Source organism: Cynocephalus volans, chromosome 5 (genome assembly GCF_027409185.1).
Source record: "Cynocephalus volans isolate mCynVol1 chromosome 5, mCynVol1.pri, whole genome shotgun sequence".
Taxonomy (NCBI): domain Eukaryota; kingdom Metazoa; phylum Chordata; class Mammalia; order Dermoptera; family Cynocephalidae; genus Cynocephalus; species Cynocephalus volans.
In genome coordinates this window covers 111,385,220-111,404,506 of record NC_084464.1, presented here as the reverse complement: position 1 = coordinate 111,404,506, position 19,287 = coordinate 111,385,220, and the positions used below count along the sequence as shown (strand labels likewise).

At 35.8% G+C, this 19,287-nt stretch overlaps 1 protein-coding gene across 1 annotated transcript in view; it reads left to right on the top strand.

Moving 5' to 3' along the window:
• The first annotated feature begins 46 nt into the window (after window positions 1–46).
• Window positions 47–19,287, top strand: part of SESN1 (sestrin 1) — a 100,538-nt gene continuing 81,297 nt past the window's right edge. The window contains exon 1 of the mRNA XM_063097222.1: window positions 47–727. Coding sequence (XP_062953292.1) covers window positions 449–727 — 279 coding nt within the window. The 5' untranslated portion in view covers window positions 47–448. The remainder of the gene's footprint in view (window positions 728–19,287) is intronic.

The window sequence follows — 19,287 nt, the reverse complement described above, 5'->3', positions numbered from 1 at the left end:
CGGGGACTGGTGCCGGAGGAGGGGCGGGGTGGGAACGCTTGGGAGATCCTGGTGGCTGCACAGACAAAAAACCCCGAATGGCAGGAGAGCTTTCAACTGTTACCAGCCTTTTTGGGCAGAGCACGGATTTGACAACTCCACAACGTGGATATCCGCTGACCCGGAGAGACGAAGGAGAAAACTTCCCCGAGGTTCCCTGTCCAGCAAAGCCAACGCTGTAAGGCTGGAACTTCTCAACTTTGTTGTTTCAATCTCTGGCCAGAAGACTGCCCCTTCGTGTAGAAGTAGAGAATTGAGATCGGTTGTCCAAATGTCACCCAGGCGTGTGTTTTCATGACGATTCTATTTCTCTGATTTTATTCGTGCATTTCTCATTTTAAAAACACAAAGTGTTTTCGGGGCATGCTGAAAGGTAACTGAAGACTGCAAAGGAAAAACTCCGATTGTCATGGCTGAAGGAGAGAATGAAGTGAGGTGGGATGGATTGTGCAGCAGAGATTCAACTTCTAGAGAGACAGCACTGGAAAACATTAGGCAAATCATTTTGAGAAAAGCCGAGTATCTTCGTTCGGTGAGAGAGACACCTTATCGTCCATCAGACGGACTTTCGAATGCTGTTTCTTTGGATGGGTTGAATAAGCTTCTTGCTCATCTGCTTATGCTTTCTAAGAGGTGTCCCTTTAAAGACGTAAGAGAGAAAAGTGAATTTATTCTGAAGAGCGTCCAGGTAAGGAAGAGCATTATAAGTACAACTGTCTCTGCAGTGCGGTGAAATTTTACTTGAAATTATTCACGTTGTATTTGTTATTATGTGAACTCTAATAATAAATTCACTTTACATCTTAAAATTAGAGTGTAAAACACTGAATTTTGGGCCCAAGTTGGGCAAGACGAACTAAAGTAAAAACGATTTCCAAATATAAGTAAACAAGTTTTGTTTTTCTAGAGCGTTTTAGGCAGAAACTACATTGCTCCTGGAAAAATATATGAAAGTTATAGTTAATTGCAAGTAAAGACTTGATTTTCCTTATATTTCTTTTTACATTTTGTTGGTAAGTGTAGCCAGTATACTTTTCACATTGTTACAAACTGTTCTGTGTGGAAAGTGTCACATTTAAAAGCCTTTAAAATGATAAAGGATATTAAATGTTTCCAAGTCAGTCTGTTCAAGGTAATTGGTGGAACAATTTTCTGTTGCTCTTAAAAACAAAACAAACAAAAACCAGGTTGTGGTCTCTAAATGTAACCTTGCTTTAAAAAAAAAAGTTATATAAAATAATAAAAACCTATGTTATAAAAAAACTAACATCTTCAGGTTGAAAAGATAGATCCAGGTAAGGTGTATGGTAGGGATACTATAATGGTAAATTACTCAACCAGCTTTCTCTGTGTTTACCTAAATTGTTTGTTTCTTTTCTTTTTTCATATAAATACTTATCTAAATTGTGACTGCAGCCGATTAAAAATCTTATAGTTTCCCCCCAGTTTTGTACCTAATGAACTTATCTTGTTTTATTAGAATGTTTAGTAGAATGTTTTTTGGTAGAGAAATGTTTTTAGATATTAAGAATGTTCTCTAACACTTTATATATGCTTGTGAATCTAAAAATTAACTCAATCCATGTATATTGTTTAAAGTCATTATGAGAAATTTTCTGAGTTTATAATTTACTTGAGTATTTATGCAAGTTAAGATTGGTAATTTTTCTATACTGACATTTTTCTATACTGGCTTGAATTTAGTTTAAATCAACAGAAAAGTAATCATATTCACAAAATGAAGACTCTGTTTAAGATCTTGGGATATTTCTTCTCAGGAACACTTTGGAAGCAATTGTTGCAATTCATTTATTCAGTTACCAGAGAGGAATCCATTTTCTAGATGCCTGAAGTTTACCCTTTTAAACATAAAAAGTTATTTCTCTATCTGCTAGACTGTAGTGACTGTGACAAGGATTTGTTTCATGATGGGGTCATCCTTATACATATCAAGTACCGTTATGCAGCGGAGCGTGGAGTATATAGGACTATATGATCCATGTTTTTTGAATTCTACTCCTTTATTAATGTACTGTATAACCTTGGACAAGTTACTTGACCTTTCTTAGCTTGGATTTCCACATCTGTCAAAAGGCAGTAACAACACAGAGTTGTTGTGAGAATTAAATGAGATATAAAGTACCATGGTATAAGTGGATACTCCTCTCCCTTTCATAATCATAAATGAAATGTGAGGGTACTTCAAAAAGTTCATGGAAAAATAAAATATAAATCTTTCCGTGAACTTTTTTTTTGGCTGCTGGCAGGAACAGGGCAGGAACTTTTTGAAGGATTATCCTACATGGACTGTGTGATATATATATTCAAGACTCATCCTGCAAAAGAATTCAAGAAATTCCTCTACTGTGAAGACTTCCCATAGGCTTATACTCTCTTTTTCATGTCTGCATCTATTGTACATTTTTTCTGCTACAATTGTAACAGGTACTTTACTTATATTGAGCTATAATCATATGTTTATGTGTCAGTCTCCCCCAAGAGGGCTGTAAGTTCTTTAAAGTATTGGCTAGGACCCAGAAGCTACTAAATAAAAATCCAGTGGATGAACAAATTTATATTTGCCTTATTTGCCTTCTTTCTGTTTCTCATCAGTCTGAATAGATGAAGTTTCCAGTTTAGGGAGTTTCCACCCCCACCCCACATCATTCATGCATTCATGCATTCATGCAACAAATATTAAACCCCTGCTGAATGTCATTCTAAGAATTGAGGACCAGTGGTAACAATTTTGACATTCTTCTGAAGGAAGATAGACCATAAAGAAGTAAACAAATAAAAAATTTAATTTTAGATAGTAAGGGAAAACTTTCCTGAGGCAATGACATTTAAGCAGAGACTTGATGAATGAAAAATATTATCCACATGAAAGTGAACTTGTGAGAGGGACATTTCAAACATTGGGAACAGTATGTGTGAAGACCTCATGGCAAGAGAGTGAGCAGATGAGTTCTAGTAACCGAAAATGAGGCATTGTGATTGGAGTAGACAGTTTAAGGAGAGTGTGAAAGCTTAAGAGCATGTGCTCCAGAGTCAGACAGACCTTGCTCCCATATTTTATTAGCTCTATACCCTTGTATAAATTACACAATCTCTCCTTGGTTATGTTTCCTCATCTACAAAATAAGGACAATACTAATAGTTCCTGACTTACAATGTTGCTATGAGAATAAAATGAAATAATGCTGGCAAAGCATAGCACAGTGCCCAACACACAAGACATACTCTGTAATGTTAGGTATTCTTACTGTTATTGGGCAGAAGCCAAATCCCAGAGAGGCTTATAGGCCATGTTAAGTAAGGATTGTGGACTTTATCCTGTGAACAACGAGAAGCCACTGAAGGAGTCTGAACAAGATAATGACATGATTGATGGTGTGTTAGAAGGATCACTGTGGAAGCAATGTGAAGTATGGATTTCCACGGTCAAGAGTGGATTTGCAACATCAGTTAGGAGGTTGTTCCACTAGCCTATGACAAAAATGTTGGTGGACTAGGGTGTGGTGGGGGAAGTGGAAAAAAATTGAATGGGTTTGGGAAATATCAAGGAGTTAGATTGGATACCTGTACCAGCCAGCCACCCTCCCCTGGCCACACAAAAAGTTAGAAACCACAGGATTTAAGAGATGAGGAAAATAACAAAATCAAGAATGACTCTAAAGTTTTGACTTGAACTACTTGGTGAATAGTGAAATTGTTTCCTGAGACAGAAGAGTGGCAGATGGTCAATTTAGGGAAAAAATGATTTGTGTTTTAGACATGTTGAGGTTAGGTTACCTATGAGACATCTGAGTAGAAACAGCTTCTAAATGGATTTCTGCCCCTGCTACCACTGTTCTAGTTCTGTTATTGTTATCTCTCACTTCTCCAGACTTAATCTACCCTCCACCTTTTTATGTGTTCTCCACATAGCTGCAGAGCCATTTATGTAAAATGAAAGTCTGACCATGTTACTCTCCTGCCTATAACCCTTTAGAATAGAATAGAATGTAAACTTCTTGAGAATGTCACATAAATGGCTAGCATCACCTGGCTTCTACTTGCCTCTCCAGCCTCACTGCCCATCACTCCAGCATCAGCCTTACATGGGAAACCGCATATTAATTCAAATGTAGCACTCCATAATGCTTTCTGTTATTGATTAGTAAAGCAGCAAAAGCTGAGCTGCATATACAATTCCTGCCACTGTTCCTGAAGGCTATTAATTGCTATAGGTCAACTCAGAGGGCTATTTTTAGTCAGCAAGGGAGAAATGGTGGGGTGGTGATAGGATGAATTCAACTCCAAATGGCTCAACCTGTAAAAAATTGGCACATTGGGAGATAGCATCTTCTGTTTATATGCTTGTTCTCAATTTATCGATTTCACACCAAAAACATTTAAATCTGCTTAATACATTTTTGAGAACTCTTCTGTGCTGGGCACTGTACTTGGGACTGGAAGGTAGTAAGATTTGTTCCCTGCTCTTGAGGAAGGCCTTCTATTCTCATAGGAGGCTTTATTTATGATGGGTTTTTTAGAAACTTAAAAAAAACAACAACAACCCTGTAATACCTCTTTGATACTCTTGATTCCCTAAACAAAGGAACAGAAGTATTAACACTGGCCCACTGTACTAATATAATCCACTGGTGAACTATAGTCTTGATGGTGCATGTAGTTAAGGGGAAAAGTGTGAGTGTGTATATGTACCAAGAGATTATGAGTAGTATCCAGAATAGCCAAGTACTTTACCAAGAATGATCATTTTATTATTTTTATTTCCATACCATGAAAAAGAAAAACTTAAATTTTCTTGTAAACTTGCCAGCAATTAACACTGGTGAAAGTAATTTGGCTTAAGAAAGAAAATTTAGACTAAGTAAAATATTTATCTTTGTTAAGTGGGGTGGGGGAGGCTTTCATTCAATGAAGTAATTGTTACCCTCCAGGGTGAAATGAAACTTTAGTTGTTGGGTATGATGCGCATTTATTGCTGTTAGAGTTGCAGTTGGAATATCTAGGTGGTATCCAGTTGGATAATAAAATATAGTTTGTAGATTTAACAATAAGAAGTTTACTATTTGACATAATAAATCTGGGGGCTGGGCAATTTCCAGGCTGATTGATAGATTCATTGGGTCAACTATATTAGCTTTTTGCTTTCCATCATTTTGTGTTCTTCTTTCCTCAGCATAGCAAGTGATGTCTCCCCTCATGGTTGCAAGGTTGCTATATAGCATGATGCTCGAGGTACCATGTGTAGTCATGACCATCTGCAGTTAAGAAGAAAGGAGTTTATTCCCATGTGTCTATCAGGGACGAAAAGCTTTTCCAGAAACCCTCCAGCAGACTTCCTCTCAGTTTCTATTGACCAGAATTGGGTCACATGCCATTTTCTAAGCCAGTCATTGGCAAGGAAATTGGGTGTTTCTATTTTTGATTGGACTAATCAGCATTCAGCCCCTAAAGGCCAGGAGACCACCCCTTAGAATTCCTGTTGGTGAGGCAAAAGGGAAAAAGAAGCAGTCAGGTCTATGTGTATCTAACTAGATAATATATCTCTTGGTCTATTTATAATTTGGATTTTATAAGATTAGAAGCATACTTAATTCATTTACAATGATGCTGTAAAATATAACTTTTAACAGATTAGGGACATTCTAGAAGTAGATTTGGTCTTTTTAAATGATTGTTTTGTTTTGATTTCTTTTTTACTGCCATCTAGTCAAAGCCAAAGTTTAAGATAGTGCATCTCAAACATTCACTGCCAACTCAGGTATCACAGAAAATATGAGTGTCCTCTTTCAGTATTTACACTAAGACTCTCTTCCATATCCACTATTTTCTGCCCTTTTTTATTTTATTGATACCTTTTCCCGCAGAAAGCCTCATGGCTTACTTCTGTACTCCTTGCTTCCTCTCATTCCTATCTTTGATCACTGTCTTTTCTTGCTTTTGAGGCTCAGAGAAGATTACTATTTACTCTCAGGTTTTCTGGGATTCTTTGGATAGAGAATGTGAACAAATTGAAGGCAAATCTCTTTCTCTCTCTCTCCTTTTTTTAATGGTTTGAAGACAAACTAAAGAGCCAATCCTTTTTTTATTTTTTTTAACTTTCTGCTTGCAGGATGAATCCTATCTGCACTATGTACACTCAGTGTCCTCTTCATAATATGTAAATACATCCTGTCCTCTTCCTTTGTTGTGACTCTTCAGAAAGATTGAAACTAACAAGGATACTCTCTTTTTTTTTAAGTTTTCAGGTTTCACATATTTTATTCCTGTTATGTACCCGAAATGGCCTCTAACATGAAAAAGCAGAATGATGAATTTTTAAGATATTTTCCTAACATAATTATTTTGTTTATAAATGGGATGTAATATTTTGTACAAAGATGGGATGTTAAACATTTGCATAGTAAATTTCATTTTAAGATCATGGGTTCATGACATCATGGAGGATCCTCTGAAACAATAGTTTAGCTTAATTAGAATTTTTCCTCATTTTTAACACATTGTGCCCTTATAGTGCTGTGTGTACAAATCATTCATGTGTTAAAGGAATTAGAAAATAGGCATGCTCTTCTCTTTGTTTTAGAGATATGTTTATTTTCCTTTTGGTAAGAAATTTTTAAGATATATTTTTACCATTTGAGTAGGTAATAAAATAATATCTCATAAAACTAAGTTAAGGATTTGTTGAAATTTTGATCTGACAGAAAATAGCTGTGGAATCTTGGGTATAATAAAGGATTCTTAGTCACTTAAAACTTTGATAAAATGGGTACTACTTATGTATTAATCATAAGCAATTTTCATATTTAAAACAGGGAATGTTTATGTTGTAGCAAATTTGCGTGGACTGGGAGGAACTGTAAACATGGGAAATAAAATCTTAGAATTTGTGGAAAGACAGGTCGATACTGGGGGAGGAGGAGGAGTGCTTAAAATGCATAGAAGGATGAAAGTGCTGCTGGAAGTACATCAGCACCAAGCAAGCCTTGGTACCAGTTTTAATCTCTTCTTTGTCAGAATTTCTCAAGTCAGCCTATTTTTTTCACATCATGGTAAAATATCTAACTTTTTAAATGGAAGTCAGTGGAAAAAAAAGAATTATTTTACTTTGGCTGAGCTTTTTTAGCTCACATTTATTATGTTAGTTATGTTTCAGTACTTTATGCACTAGTACTTTAATTATTGTGGCACAGTATACTCAGGAAATCAGATTGGGAGGATTCTTCAAAATATTAGGTGATTGTATTTCTACAGGTATCGAGAGACTGGAAATTTAAGTATGGAAACCTCAGCTAGGTAAGTCATACTATGTGAACATTATTTCATGCTTGTTTTTTCCTGCTGGTTACTACACCAAGTTAAAGAAGTGTTGATAAAGGTACATTTGCCATAAAGCTGGTGTATAGGAAAAAAAGGCTTTTAAAAGATGCTTGTTTTTAAAAAATGCTTTTTCACTGTAAATACTTTGAGAGTTCCTGTGAGATGACTATTAGGACTATTTATTGGTTTTCCCAGTTAGCATTTTATTGTTAAATGTCTGTGTATTACTAGTAGACTCACAATTTGTGGCACACTTTTCAAGTAAATAGATTAAAAATAAGTTTCTGTTTATAAGAGAAAAAAAATAATGTGAAATTTGACAACACAAGAATTATCTGCGTTCTCATGCTCTAATGTCTTTTATATAACTACTTATAGAGAAATCTGATAGATTGCAATGAAATATGGAATTACCTTGGAAAAATTAGATACTTTTAGTTTTATATTTTATTTAAATCTTATCCTATTTTTAATTTAAAAAGTGAAGGCCTTCCTAGAATATAAATTATTACTTGTATTATAAAATTACCTTAAGATAACTTACTAAGCTTTTAAACCATACTAAAGGAAAATAAAATTTATGATGTAAGCTTTGTGCATTATATTACGCAAATCAACCTCCACATATATATAAAATCATTTGATGAACATATATATTTAGTGAATAGTATTCATTCAGTGTTTTAACTTAAAAAGTCTTTAAGTTGAAAAGCTGATAAAATATATGCCTTTTAAAAAATTAACCATGTAGCTAGGATAATTTATTAATTCTGTGTGTAATATTCATTAAAGTCTAATTAGAATCTTAATTTACCCTACTAAAAATGAGCATTTACTGTTTTGATACTTCACTGTTTGACAAGCATTCCACACTTGTCTTTAAATTTTACATGATTTCATTTTCTAAGTTGGCAGGTGTTAGATATCTATAATTATAACTGAGTAATTTTTCAAATGCTATTCATAGCCTAGGCACAGCAAGAAATTCCTCCGATCATGTGATAAAGACCAAGCCTTGCAAAATAGTGGTAGAGTGATATGTGCAGTGGTACTGCAGGGAAATCTTTCAGAAGTAAAAAGTGATTTAAATTATAGGGAGACAGTGTTTCTCACAGAGTAAGGTACAAAGTCATTGACGGTGATTACACCTCAAATTAACATCTATCCACCTTTTGTCTAACAAATTAATGTATACTTTAAATTATAAAATATAACCTATATTTATTAAGTTTTGCTGATAACAGGTTTCTGAGTATAAAAAAATAATTGAAATTTTGTTGGAACAGTATAGATTTTACCATTGAACCTAATGAATTATATCTTCTCATTTCACTCATTAGATATTTTATATAACAAATCTGCTTATCTTTATTTTGACATGGGAAAGAAAAGCTATAAGTTTTACTTACTTTTTATAAGGAGTCTACTTAAAAAACAAATGAAGCTAGTATTTTCATTTTTCTGATTTATTTTATTTTCTAACCATCTATTCTAAATATCCAGAGTCTCACTTGGACTAGAGATATTACTTCAGTATAAAAAGATCATGTTGCATTTTCTTTACCAGTCATATGCTCATAAATAAATTAACCTCTATAGTCTCAGTTTCCTCATCTGTGATTGACATTTTATTATCTACTTTGTGAAATGATTGTAAAAATTAAAGGAGATAACATTGGTAAAGCATTTTGTAAACTCCAATATACTGTATAAGTTTATGAATAAATTCTTTGAGCCTCTGTTTATTTACTTATATGTAAAATGAGGGTAATAATAATAATAATACCAACTCCACAGGATGGTTTTGAGAATTAAATGAACATGTAAAGCATGTAGAATTGGGCCTGGTACACAGTAAGTGCTCAGTAAATATTGATGATGATGAAGACGATGATGATGGAGAACTTGAGCTAGGTCTTACGGCTATATACATCCCACTCTTTGTTTCTACATGTATCAATACCGCTTATTGCCTTTTGTACATTAAATTCAGTTTTCATACATTGACTTGTTAATGCTGATGTCCACCTGTGTCACAGGGTGTTTCTAACCAGCCACTGCTTGTCCAGAGGTTTGCACCAGGGATGACAGCAGTTCTGTAACATCCATCCTCTCATTTGATCCCAACATCTTTCTGGTATGCCAGTGTGGAACCAGCAGGAGGGCTTGCAGCAGGCAGGCAGGCAGCTACATGTGTCATCCAGGTGATCAAGTGCCTATGGAGTTATCTACGGTCAAAGTCTGCACTTCAGTACCTAGACACCAATAGAGGATGATGGTAAAGACTATGGGCTGTCCTGCTCTGCCAAACTCTGTGACTTTGGGCAAGTTATATAACCTTCTTAAACCTTAGTTTCCTCATAGAGTTGTGAGGATTAAATGAGGTAACATATGTGCAATGCTTACTGGGACCCAGTAAGCACTTAATGAATGTTAACTCTTAGTATTTTATTCTGCCCACTTTCTCCGGGGTGGGGGAGATGGGAATTTGAGCCCTCTGGCATGATATGCCCTTAGGGTTCCCCAAGTCTCTGGGCAGCTGGGAAGGTTTTCACCTATTTTCCAGATTTCCTGGTCCTAGGCAGAATAGCACCTCTAGGAACCATAATTATGGATTTTATAAATATTGTTTTAGCTCTCTGGGAACTTGATTCCCCTTAAAGCATGTCAGTCTATTATTCCACTTATAAACATTTGGCTTTCAAATATGGCTTCAGGGACACATAGTATAGGAAAGCAAGTGATGGCTTGTATGCCAGTGTTGTCAGTAAGCAACTGGATCCTCTGTGCCTGGTTTATTCATGTCTAGTACTTCAAGCAAGTTGTCTATTAGAGACTGCTTGCCTTAAAGGTCTACTGAGGACATTAGAGCTGTCCTATCAGTGTTCCTACTCTGCTTCCCCCAATGGGAGCTTGACAGAAAGTCCCCAAAACAGTCCTTTCACTCTTGCCAGATAACTGGTCCAGTTCAGACCAGCTTGATATAATTTAGAACAAAGTAACTAAGCAAAGGTTACGTTGCCAAAAAAAATACCCCAGAAGAGGTAACAGGGCTTGAAGAGATTTTGTACTCATGTTTGACTTCTCAAATTTGCTTGATAGTATGTAGCAGGTATCTTTGGGGCTCCTCCTGTGCGCCCATGCCTGCCCCCTTATTATCACCTATATAAAAGAGAATGTTTGGGGGTAAATGTTTTGGGGGGCAGAGATGGCAACAGATTCTCCTATCTACTTTAAAATGTGCCATGAGATCAGAACCAGGTTATCTTAAATTTATGTTAAATCTTCAGCAGTCTGTATGCTTTTGAATATAAGAAGAATAGTCATCCTGTATGGTAAGCCTAGTCCTTAGCATTTTTCATATATTCATTTAATTTTAACAACAGTATAAAGGTTGATATTATTATCCCCATTTAATGAATCAAGAAAAATCAAGGCCCAGATAGGTTAAATAACCTGCCCAAGGTATCATAGCTATTAAGAGGAGGAGCCAGGTTTCAAACCCAGTCTGTGAGACTCAAGAGTTGGTGCTTTTCACATTATACTGCACTCTCTGAATAAAAATTTAATGTAAGATTCCTAACAGTGAAAATATATTACTTTCTTTTCCAAATTATTTTTCCTTCAAGATGGAATTGAATACCTTGGTGTTTCTAGGGGAAACTGCATTCTCAGATATTATTAAATTGTGTATCGAATTCTTTTTTCACCTCTTACCCATCTTGAAATTGCAGTTGAACCCTACTGTATCTTCATGTTTCACTGTAGTGTGTAGTTTTCATTAAGTTGTCATTATAAATTTTACCTGATTGCTAGGAGTCTGTGGACTGTGATCCTGGAAATATGGTGTATAAAAAACTTAAAGAGATTCTAAGCAAGATGATTTCTTTAATGCACTACCTAAAAGAAAATTTGGTATATTTCCATGACTAATAGACTCAAGATTAGCTTTGAATGTTAAAAGAACATTCTCTTAGATAGTTCATTGTTGCCATGACAGTGCTGGCAGTGCAAGTGTTGTAGTAACTCCTTGCAATGATCTTATTTTAGACCCTAATGTCTGCAATGCCGAACATCCCCTTCCCCGCCCCACAAGTAACTCTAGTGGAAAAGTACTGGTTTTATAGCTGGCTTCTGGCTTTGTAGCTGAGAGACTGCACTACTGTGGGCTTAAAAAAAATAGTGTAGGAGTGTTGAGTTTTTTTCCTGTGGATTATGAATGTTTGAAATCTCCCAAAATATGGTATTGCATTACATATCATACAGCAAGTTGTTTACAACTAAAAAGGGGCCTCAATTGTCTTTTTAGAAATCAAGCCCAGATTGTATAATTGCATTGAGCTCATATAGAAACCATTTTTCCATTTGTTGTCACTTGTGCATATTTTAAAGTCTTGGGATTCTTTTATTCAGTTATTATGGGAAATTGTCACTAGAACCACAAAGGGTTGTTTTTAATCAGTGTAGAAATGAACTTCTTTTCCATGTCCTTTCCATAATTCACCATTTATCTGCTTAAAGTGGAACATTTTAATCTTGATTTCTTAAATTGTGAACTCACCTAAGTTATATAATGATTTATTTTTTTTTTTTTTTTGCCTTTTTTGTGACCGGCACTCAGCCAGTGAGTGCACGGGCCATTCCTATATAGGATCCGAACCCGCGGTGGGAGCGTCGCTGCGCTCCCAGAGCCGCACTCTCCCAAGTCGCTGCGCTCCCAGAGCCGCACTCTCCCAAGTGCGCCACGGGCTCGGCCCTAAGTTATATAATGATTTTAAGAAATTATCCAATTCCAGCTGGGTACCTGACCTAATATAATTGTTGAGGCATTTTTAACTTTGTTGCTTATATGTTATTAATTAGATTTTTAAAAACTTCACTGATATTTTCTAATTTTAAGTCCTATTATAACTGTACTGTTAAGCACAAAATATTTTAAAACTCATAATAGTAAGTGCCATTTTACAGACTTTTGCATACCACTTGTTAGGTCAGAGTTTTTGTGTCTATGGCATGTGCACTAAAACTCTATTATAGCATGATGAAACAAATGATTTTGGCAACTGACTTTATCAAAGAAGATGGAAAATCTAAATACTCCATCATTAGTGACAATTGCTAACAAGTGATTACATTTGCTTTTTTTTCTAAATACTACAGTAAAGCTTAATTTATCTTTCTTAGATTTTGAAGATTTAAACATATCTTGCACGAACAGGCCTGTATTGAATAGGGGAGTATGACTGTCGTGCAAGTCCTCCTTTTGTTTGTTTGTTTTTTTCAGCCTAATGTTGGAAAATAGCTTTCTAAACTAAAATTTAACCCCAGGCTAGAATTGTATTTGACCTTTCCACCAAGCAATGAGAGTTTATCAGAAGTGTGTTTTATTATTATTCCGAGTGGTAATTATTCAGATACAGAGGTGTCTGATTCCAGTCTACACTAGTCTTTGATGGCTTCTTTTTTGAATTTGGAAGTAGATGGGTAGAATTATGTGAAGACTCAAACCTTGAGATAAATATTCTTTTATTTTCATACTACGTGTTTGTATTATTTTATTGGTTGAAACTAAATTATTAGTTCCTTTTCCTTTGTTAAAATACTTAATCACAGGGTTGTTGGGTTTTTTCCTGAACCCTATAGCATCTCTTTAGCTGACCTCCCTCTCCTTCTAAGACTGAAATGAATATGTTCTATTTTTTTAATATTCTGATACTTTTTTATTTTAATTTATCAATATACAATATATTTGATTTTCGTGTCCCTTTACCAATTCCTCCTTTTCCTCCCTCCCTCTTCCCCCTCATCAATATTATATCTGTTCACTTGTCTTAACAAGATCAAGGAATTGTTGTGATTGTTGTGTCTTCTTACCCCCTCCCCCATTCATTTGTATATATACTTATTTATTTTTATTAGCTCCCACAAATAAGTGAGAACACTTGGTATTTCTTTCTGTGCCTAGCTTATTTCACTTAATATACTTTTCTCTAAGTCCATCCATGTTGCTGCAAATGGTAAAATAAGAACTTTTAAATTTTTCTTTGTGTCTGACACTGTTCTGGCACTTTGGAGGATATATATATAAAAAGTTAAAGACAGCCACTGCCATTAAGAATTTTGTAAAGATTTAGAGAGATTTAAGAAAAAAATCAATACTGTGGATGAAAGCATTAAAACATAAAATTTTGTAGTAACTATTCTATTGCCTTTTTATATTTGGTGTTTATATCCATGTTCTGGAAGAATTTACACAACTACCTATGCACTTTCTTTGAAAGTCCTTTTCCCTGCAATCTCTAATTTTATACCTACAACAATTCTATAAGGTGAGTTTTACATTTTATAGATAAGGAAATAGACCTGGAAAGATTAAGAACTCAAATAGTGAATACTGGAGTCAAGAGGCATGTCTAATTCTTGAGTCTGTTCTTAACCACTAATTTGTTTTCCTGTAGTTTCCTTTTTTTTTTTTTTTTCCTTTTTCCACTGAGTGACTTAAAATCAATGTGGAAAAATTATATGATATTTAAAGTGTTATATATAGTAACTCAGAGCAAGAAAAGAGCAGGATGGGTTGGGATAATAAAGACAGCTTAATAGAGCAAATAAATTTTAACGCAATAATTAACTTTTATTTAGAGCTTGATCTGTTCACTTATACAAGTATGCACTGCTTCCTTCCCCAACATGCCCAAACCAAACCTCTGATGACTGGCTGGAAGTAATTAGTGCTCTATTGTTCTTTCCTGCAAACTTAAGTTTTGGCCTCATTTTTGTTTCCTTTTTGTGGCCTCCTTTTATCTTCCTTGTGCCATCTGTCAGTGCATGTATGAAACCATAACTTTTGTCAAAAGTTCCTTCTCACTACAGTGTTAGGCATTATAAATATAACAGTTCCAGCTTTAAAGACTGAGATGGCTAAAAGAAGTTGGAAAAATTACATTAAATAATTGATATTTCCCTAGAATGCAACTGTACTTGGCATTCAAATTCATATACTTATACTGTATTTAAAAACTCATTGAAGGCTAGCTGGTTAGCTCAGTTGGTTAGAGCATGGTGCTGATAACACCAGGGTCCAGGGTTCAATCCCTGTGGCTAGCCACAAAAAAAATAAGAAATTAAAAAATATATAAATAAAAAGCTAATTGAAAGGACGTAGAACTAAGATCCTGAGTCTTGTTTAATGAATTAACCTCACAGCATAAACTAGGACTGATGTTCAGCCAGTATACACTGATACAGGAATACTTGCTAAAATACTAAAGTATTTTCTTACCAGTTGGTAAATAGTAAATAGATACTGTAAAAACAATAATACGCAGTCGGGATGGGTGGTTTATCTTAGAAAACACACTTAGATTCCAAGTTGGTCTGGTCACTGAAACATGGAGCTAGGAAGTTTGCTCAGGTGTCATATTTATTTCAGATGTGAGGGAAGGTGCAAAAGCCCTTCAATGAGAAAGAGAGACCATACAGGTAAAATGAGGAGGACCTAATCTGCAAACCCACAAAAGAAGTGCCAGTTTTGTGCCAAAGGGAGAAGCATGGTCCAGGTGTAGGTGGTAACTGGGGAGGTTGTCACAAGCCAGGGGCAAAGACCCTCAGTCCCTCTGATGGGCTTGAAGAGTATTTCTTTAACAACTGAATTAGTTATCTGTAGCTTCATAACAAATTTGGTGGTTTAAAACAATGCTCATTTATTATCTCACAGTTTCTGTGGGTCAGGAATCTGGTTATAGCTTAGCTGGGATCTCTGCTTCAGGGTCTCCCATGAGGCTGCACTTAATTAAATCAGGGCTGTGGTGTCACCAGGAGGCTCAAATGGGGTAGGACATGCTTCCAAGCTCACTTGATTGCTAGCAGGATTCAGTTTCTCAGGGGCTGGTGGATTTAGGGCCTCAATTTCTTGTTGGCAGTTGCTGGAGGCTGCCCTCAGTTCCTTGCCATGTGGGCACATGAGAAGAGCCAGAGTACCAGCAAGAGAAAGAGTGCCAGCAATACAAAAGTCCCAGTCTTTTATAACCAAGTCTTGAAGAGACATTCCATCACTTTTGCCTTAATCTTTTCATTAGCTGCAAGTCACTAGGTCCAGCCCATATTCAAAGGGAACAGATTACACAAGAGAGTGAATACAGGAGGTGGGGGTCATTGAGAGCCATTTTTAAAGCAGCCTATCTGTCTCTTGAAGCTGGGGGTTGAGAGGAAGAGCCTCCCTGCTTACTGTGAAGAGAGCTGTGATTTAGAGTGTTATGTTCAGGAGCCTAATTAACTAATTAACAGGAACTAATTAGCAAGACCTCTCTTCCTTTCCAGAAAAGAGTGTGCCCCAGAAAGTGATAGTGTGAGGCCAGTCTCTGACTCTTCCCCACCCTTGCAACTAGTCTCTAGATAAAGGAGCCTCATGATGAAGGCTGGCTGGTTAGCTCACTTGGGAGAGCATGGTGTTGGTAACAACACGAAGGTCACAGGTTTGGATCCCTGTACAGCCCAGCTGCCAAAAAGAAAGCAAACAACAAAACAAAAAGCCTCACGCCAGCCTAGCCAATGGATGCCCTTCACTCCCACCCCCCACCCCCCCACTAGCTAGGACCCACCAAGCCTCAGTGGGAGAAGCCTGCCTGCCTCAAGCAGCTTCTTCATCTTCCTCTTTCTAATTCCCTTCCCCATGACTCTCCTCTCCCCCATTTTTTTGGTGCAATCTTAGGAAACTTTGTACTTCCTATTCTTTGCACTAAAAGTAAAACAGCATTTGTCCAAAAGGTAGAAAGTGGCAGAGAGCTTTCTTTCCATTATTTGATAATTATCGAATGAGTTATGAATCAAATCTCATCTGTGTCTATGATTTCAAAGAAAAGAGAATTAAAAACAAATCTTAAAACTTTTATGAGCATTCTCAAATGAATAATGAATGAGATTAAATATTATGCAAACCCAAATTTCTATTCAGATCTCCCAAACTCAAGTTGATATACTTAATATCAATTTAATGGTATCTGAAAGGAAATAGATGAAATTATTTCATCTTTTTTCATTTTATATGCCCCAATCCTTATGGCTTTTGTACTGCAGAGACACAAAAAAATGATTACATAACTGACAGCAATTTTTAAAAAATTTTACCCCACTGAATACAATGTTGAGACTTGGGCTCTCAATTATAGAGAACACTCTTGGTTGTAGTAAAAAAAGAAATCATTATTTATAATTTTCTCACTTCATTTTTAGTATCTTGGACAAATATTTTGTTAAAATTAAAACTATTTTTTTCATGTGTATGTTAAGTCGAGGAAGGGTATACACAAACACAGGCGCATGTGCACATATCCAAATGCTAACAGTGGGTATCTCTCTTGGCATTAGTTTATGCTTTTCTGCATGTTAAAAAAATTTCTATAATGGGTGAATCTATTTCTCATAATAAGACCAAACACGTGTCATTAAAGAAAATAAGCTCAGTACATTGCTTTCTGTTCATAGAAGAATGACATCTATGGTAAGTACAAGGGTACTTCAAAAAGTTCCTAGGAAAATAGAATTAAAAGTTAATACAACTCTTTCCGTGAACTTTTTGAAGTACACTCCTAGAACTTCAGTATACTCTCTGAAATGTTTCCTCTAATATGGGATATACTAATATTAAAAGCTATGATTCTTTAATTTCCTTTAGAAATACCTTTCATTCAAAGACTTTGGATTTTAATGGAGAAGATATTTTCCTAATGGATTTTCATTTCTGGTTTTTTTCCTTTGTCTTCATTACACTAGATAATAACTTACTCCAAATTTTCAGCTTATTATAGGTTTTGTGAGCACTAGATGGCACTCTTGCTCAAATGAAATTGATATTTTGGTGTGGTGGGCCATAGGAGAAGACTTGGGTATGCAATTTAAGAACATTTATGTTTCTGTTTTATTTTAGAAGGAGTTTGGGGGGGGGGGGAGAGAAAGTGTCCAACTTTAAATAGCCGAGTTTAACTAGTTGAGTTTTTATGTCTATCTGGAAAATAACCAGATTGATAATAATGATACCAGTCATTCAGTCCACAAATACTTATTGAGCACCTACTATCTTTAGTTATGTTCTAGGCACTCATATGTATCAGTGAACAAAAGAGATAAAAATCACTGCCCTCAAAAAGCTTACATTCTAGTGCATGGATTTTTCTTCACTTCCCAAACATACTGAGCTCTATCTATACATGTATTCACCCATTTAACTCACCATTTAACAAAAGAAAGATAAGGCATGGAGAAGTTATCTAACTTGCCCCTGTTCACCTACCTAGAGTAGATAGAGCTGGGATTCAAACTCAGGCATTTGTTCTCCAGAGTTTGTTCTATTAATTTCAATTCTACACTGCCTCTTGAAACTACTACACACACACACACACACACACAATTGATCCTATTGAATGCCAATAATATAAATTTACCTATTTATAATTATTCCTAAATCCATTCAAGTATTATTGCCATTTTTATAGAAAAATATTGACTAGATAAAATGCCTGTATTTTTAAATGATTCTGTAGTCAGCTATCATATTGTCTTAGCTCTCTTTGTTTTTTTTTCTGTTTTTTTTAAATTTTTATTTTGTCGATATACAATGTGGTTGATTAGGCCCATTACCAAAACCTTCCTCCCTCCTCCTTCTCCTCCCTCACACCCAACAATGTCCTTTCTGTTTGCTTGTTGTATCAATTTCAAGGAGTTGTAGTTGTTATATTTTCTCCCCCCACCCCCCGGTTTCTTTTGTGTGTGTGTGTGTGTGTGTGTGTGTGTGTGTGAATTTATTTATTTATTTTGAGCTCCCACAAATAAGTGAGAACATGTGGCATTTCTCTTTCTGTGCCTGACTCGTTTCACTTAATATAATTCTCTCAAGATCCATCCATGTTGTTGCAAATGGCAGTATTTCATTCGTTTTTATAACTGAGTAGTATTCCATTGTGTAGATATACCACATTTTTCGCATCCACTCATCCGATGATGGACATTTGGGCTGGTTCCAACTCTTGGCTATTGTAAAGAGTGCTGCAATGAACATTGGGGAGCAGGTATACCTTCGACTAGATGATTTCCATTCCTCTGGGTATATTCCCAGCAGTGCGATAGCTGGGTCGTATGGTAGATCTATCTGCAGTTGTTTGAGGAACCTCCATACCATTTTCCACAGAGGCTGCACCGTTTTGCAGTCCCACCAACAATGTATGCGAGTTCCTTTTTCTCCACAACCTCGCCAGCATTTATCGTTCAGAGTCTTTTGGATTTTAGCCATCCTAACTGGGGTTAGATGGTATCTCAGTGTGGTTTTGATTTGCATTTCCCAGATGCTGAGTGATGTTGAGCATTTTTTCCTATGTCTGTTGGCCATTTGTATATCTTCCTTAGAGAAATGCCTACTTAGCTCTTTTGCCCATTTTTTAATTGGATTGCTTGTTTTTTTCTTGTAAAATTGTTTGAGTTCCTTGTATATTCTGGATATTAATCCTTTGTCGGATGTATATTTTGCAAATATTTTCTCCCACTCTGTTGGTTGTCTTTTAATTCTGTTAATTGATTCTTTTGCTGTGCAGAAGCTTTTTAGTTTGATATAATCCCATTTGTTTATTTTTCCTTTCGTTGCCCGTGCTTTTGGGGTCGTATTCATGAAGTCTGTGTCCAGTCCTATTTCCTGAAGTGTTTCTCCTATGTTTTCTTTAAGAAGTTTTATTGTTTCAGGGTGTATATTTAAATCCTTAGTTCATTTTGAGTTGATTTTAGTATACGGTGAGAGGAATGGATCTAGTTTCATTCTCCTGCATATGGATATCCAGTTATCCCAGCACCATTTGCTGAAGAGGCAGTCCCTTCCCCAGTGAATAGGCTTGGTGCCTTTGTCAAAGATCAGATGGCAGTAAGTGTGTG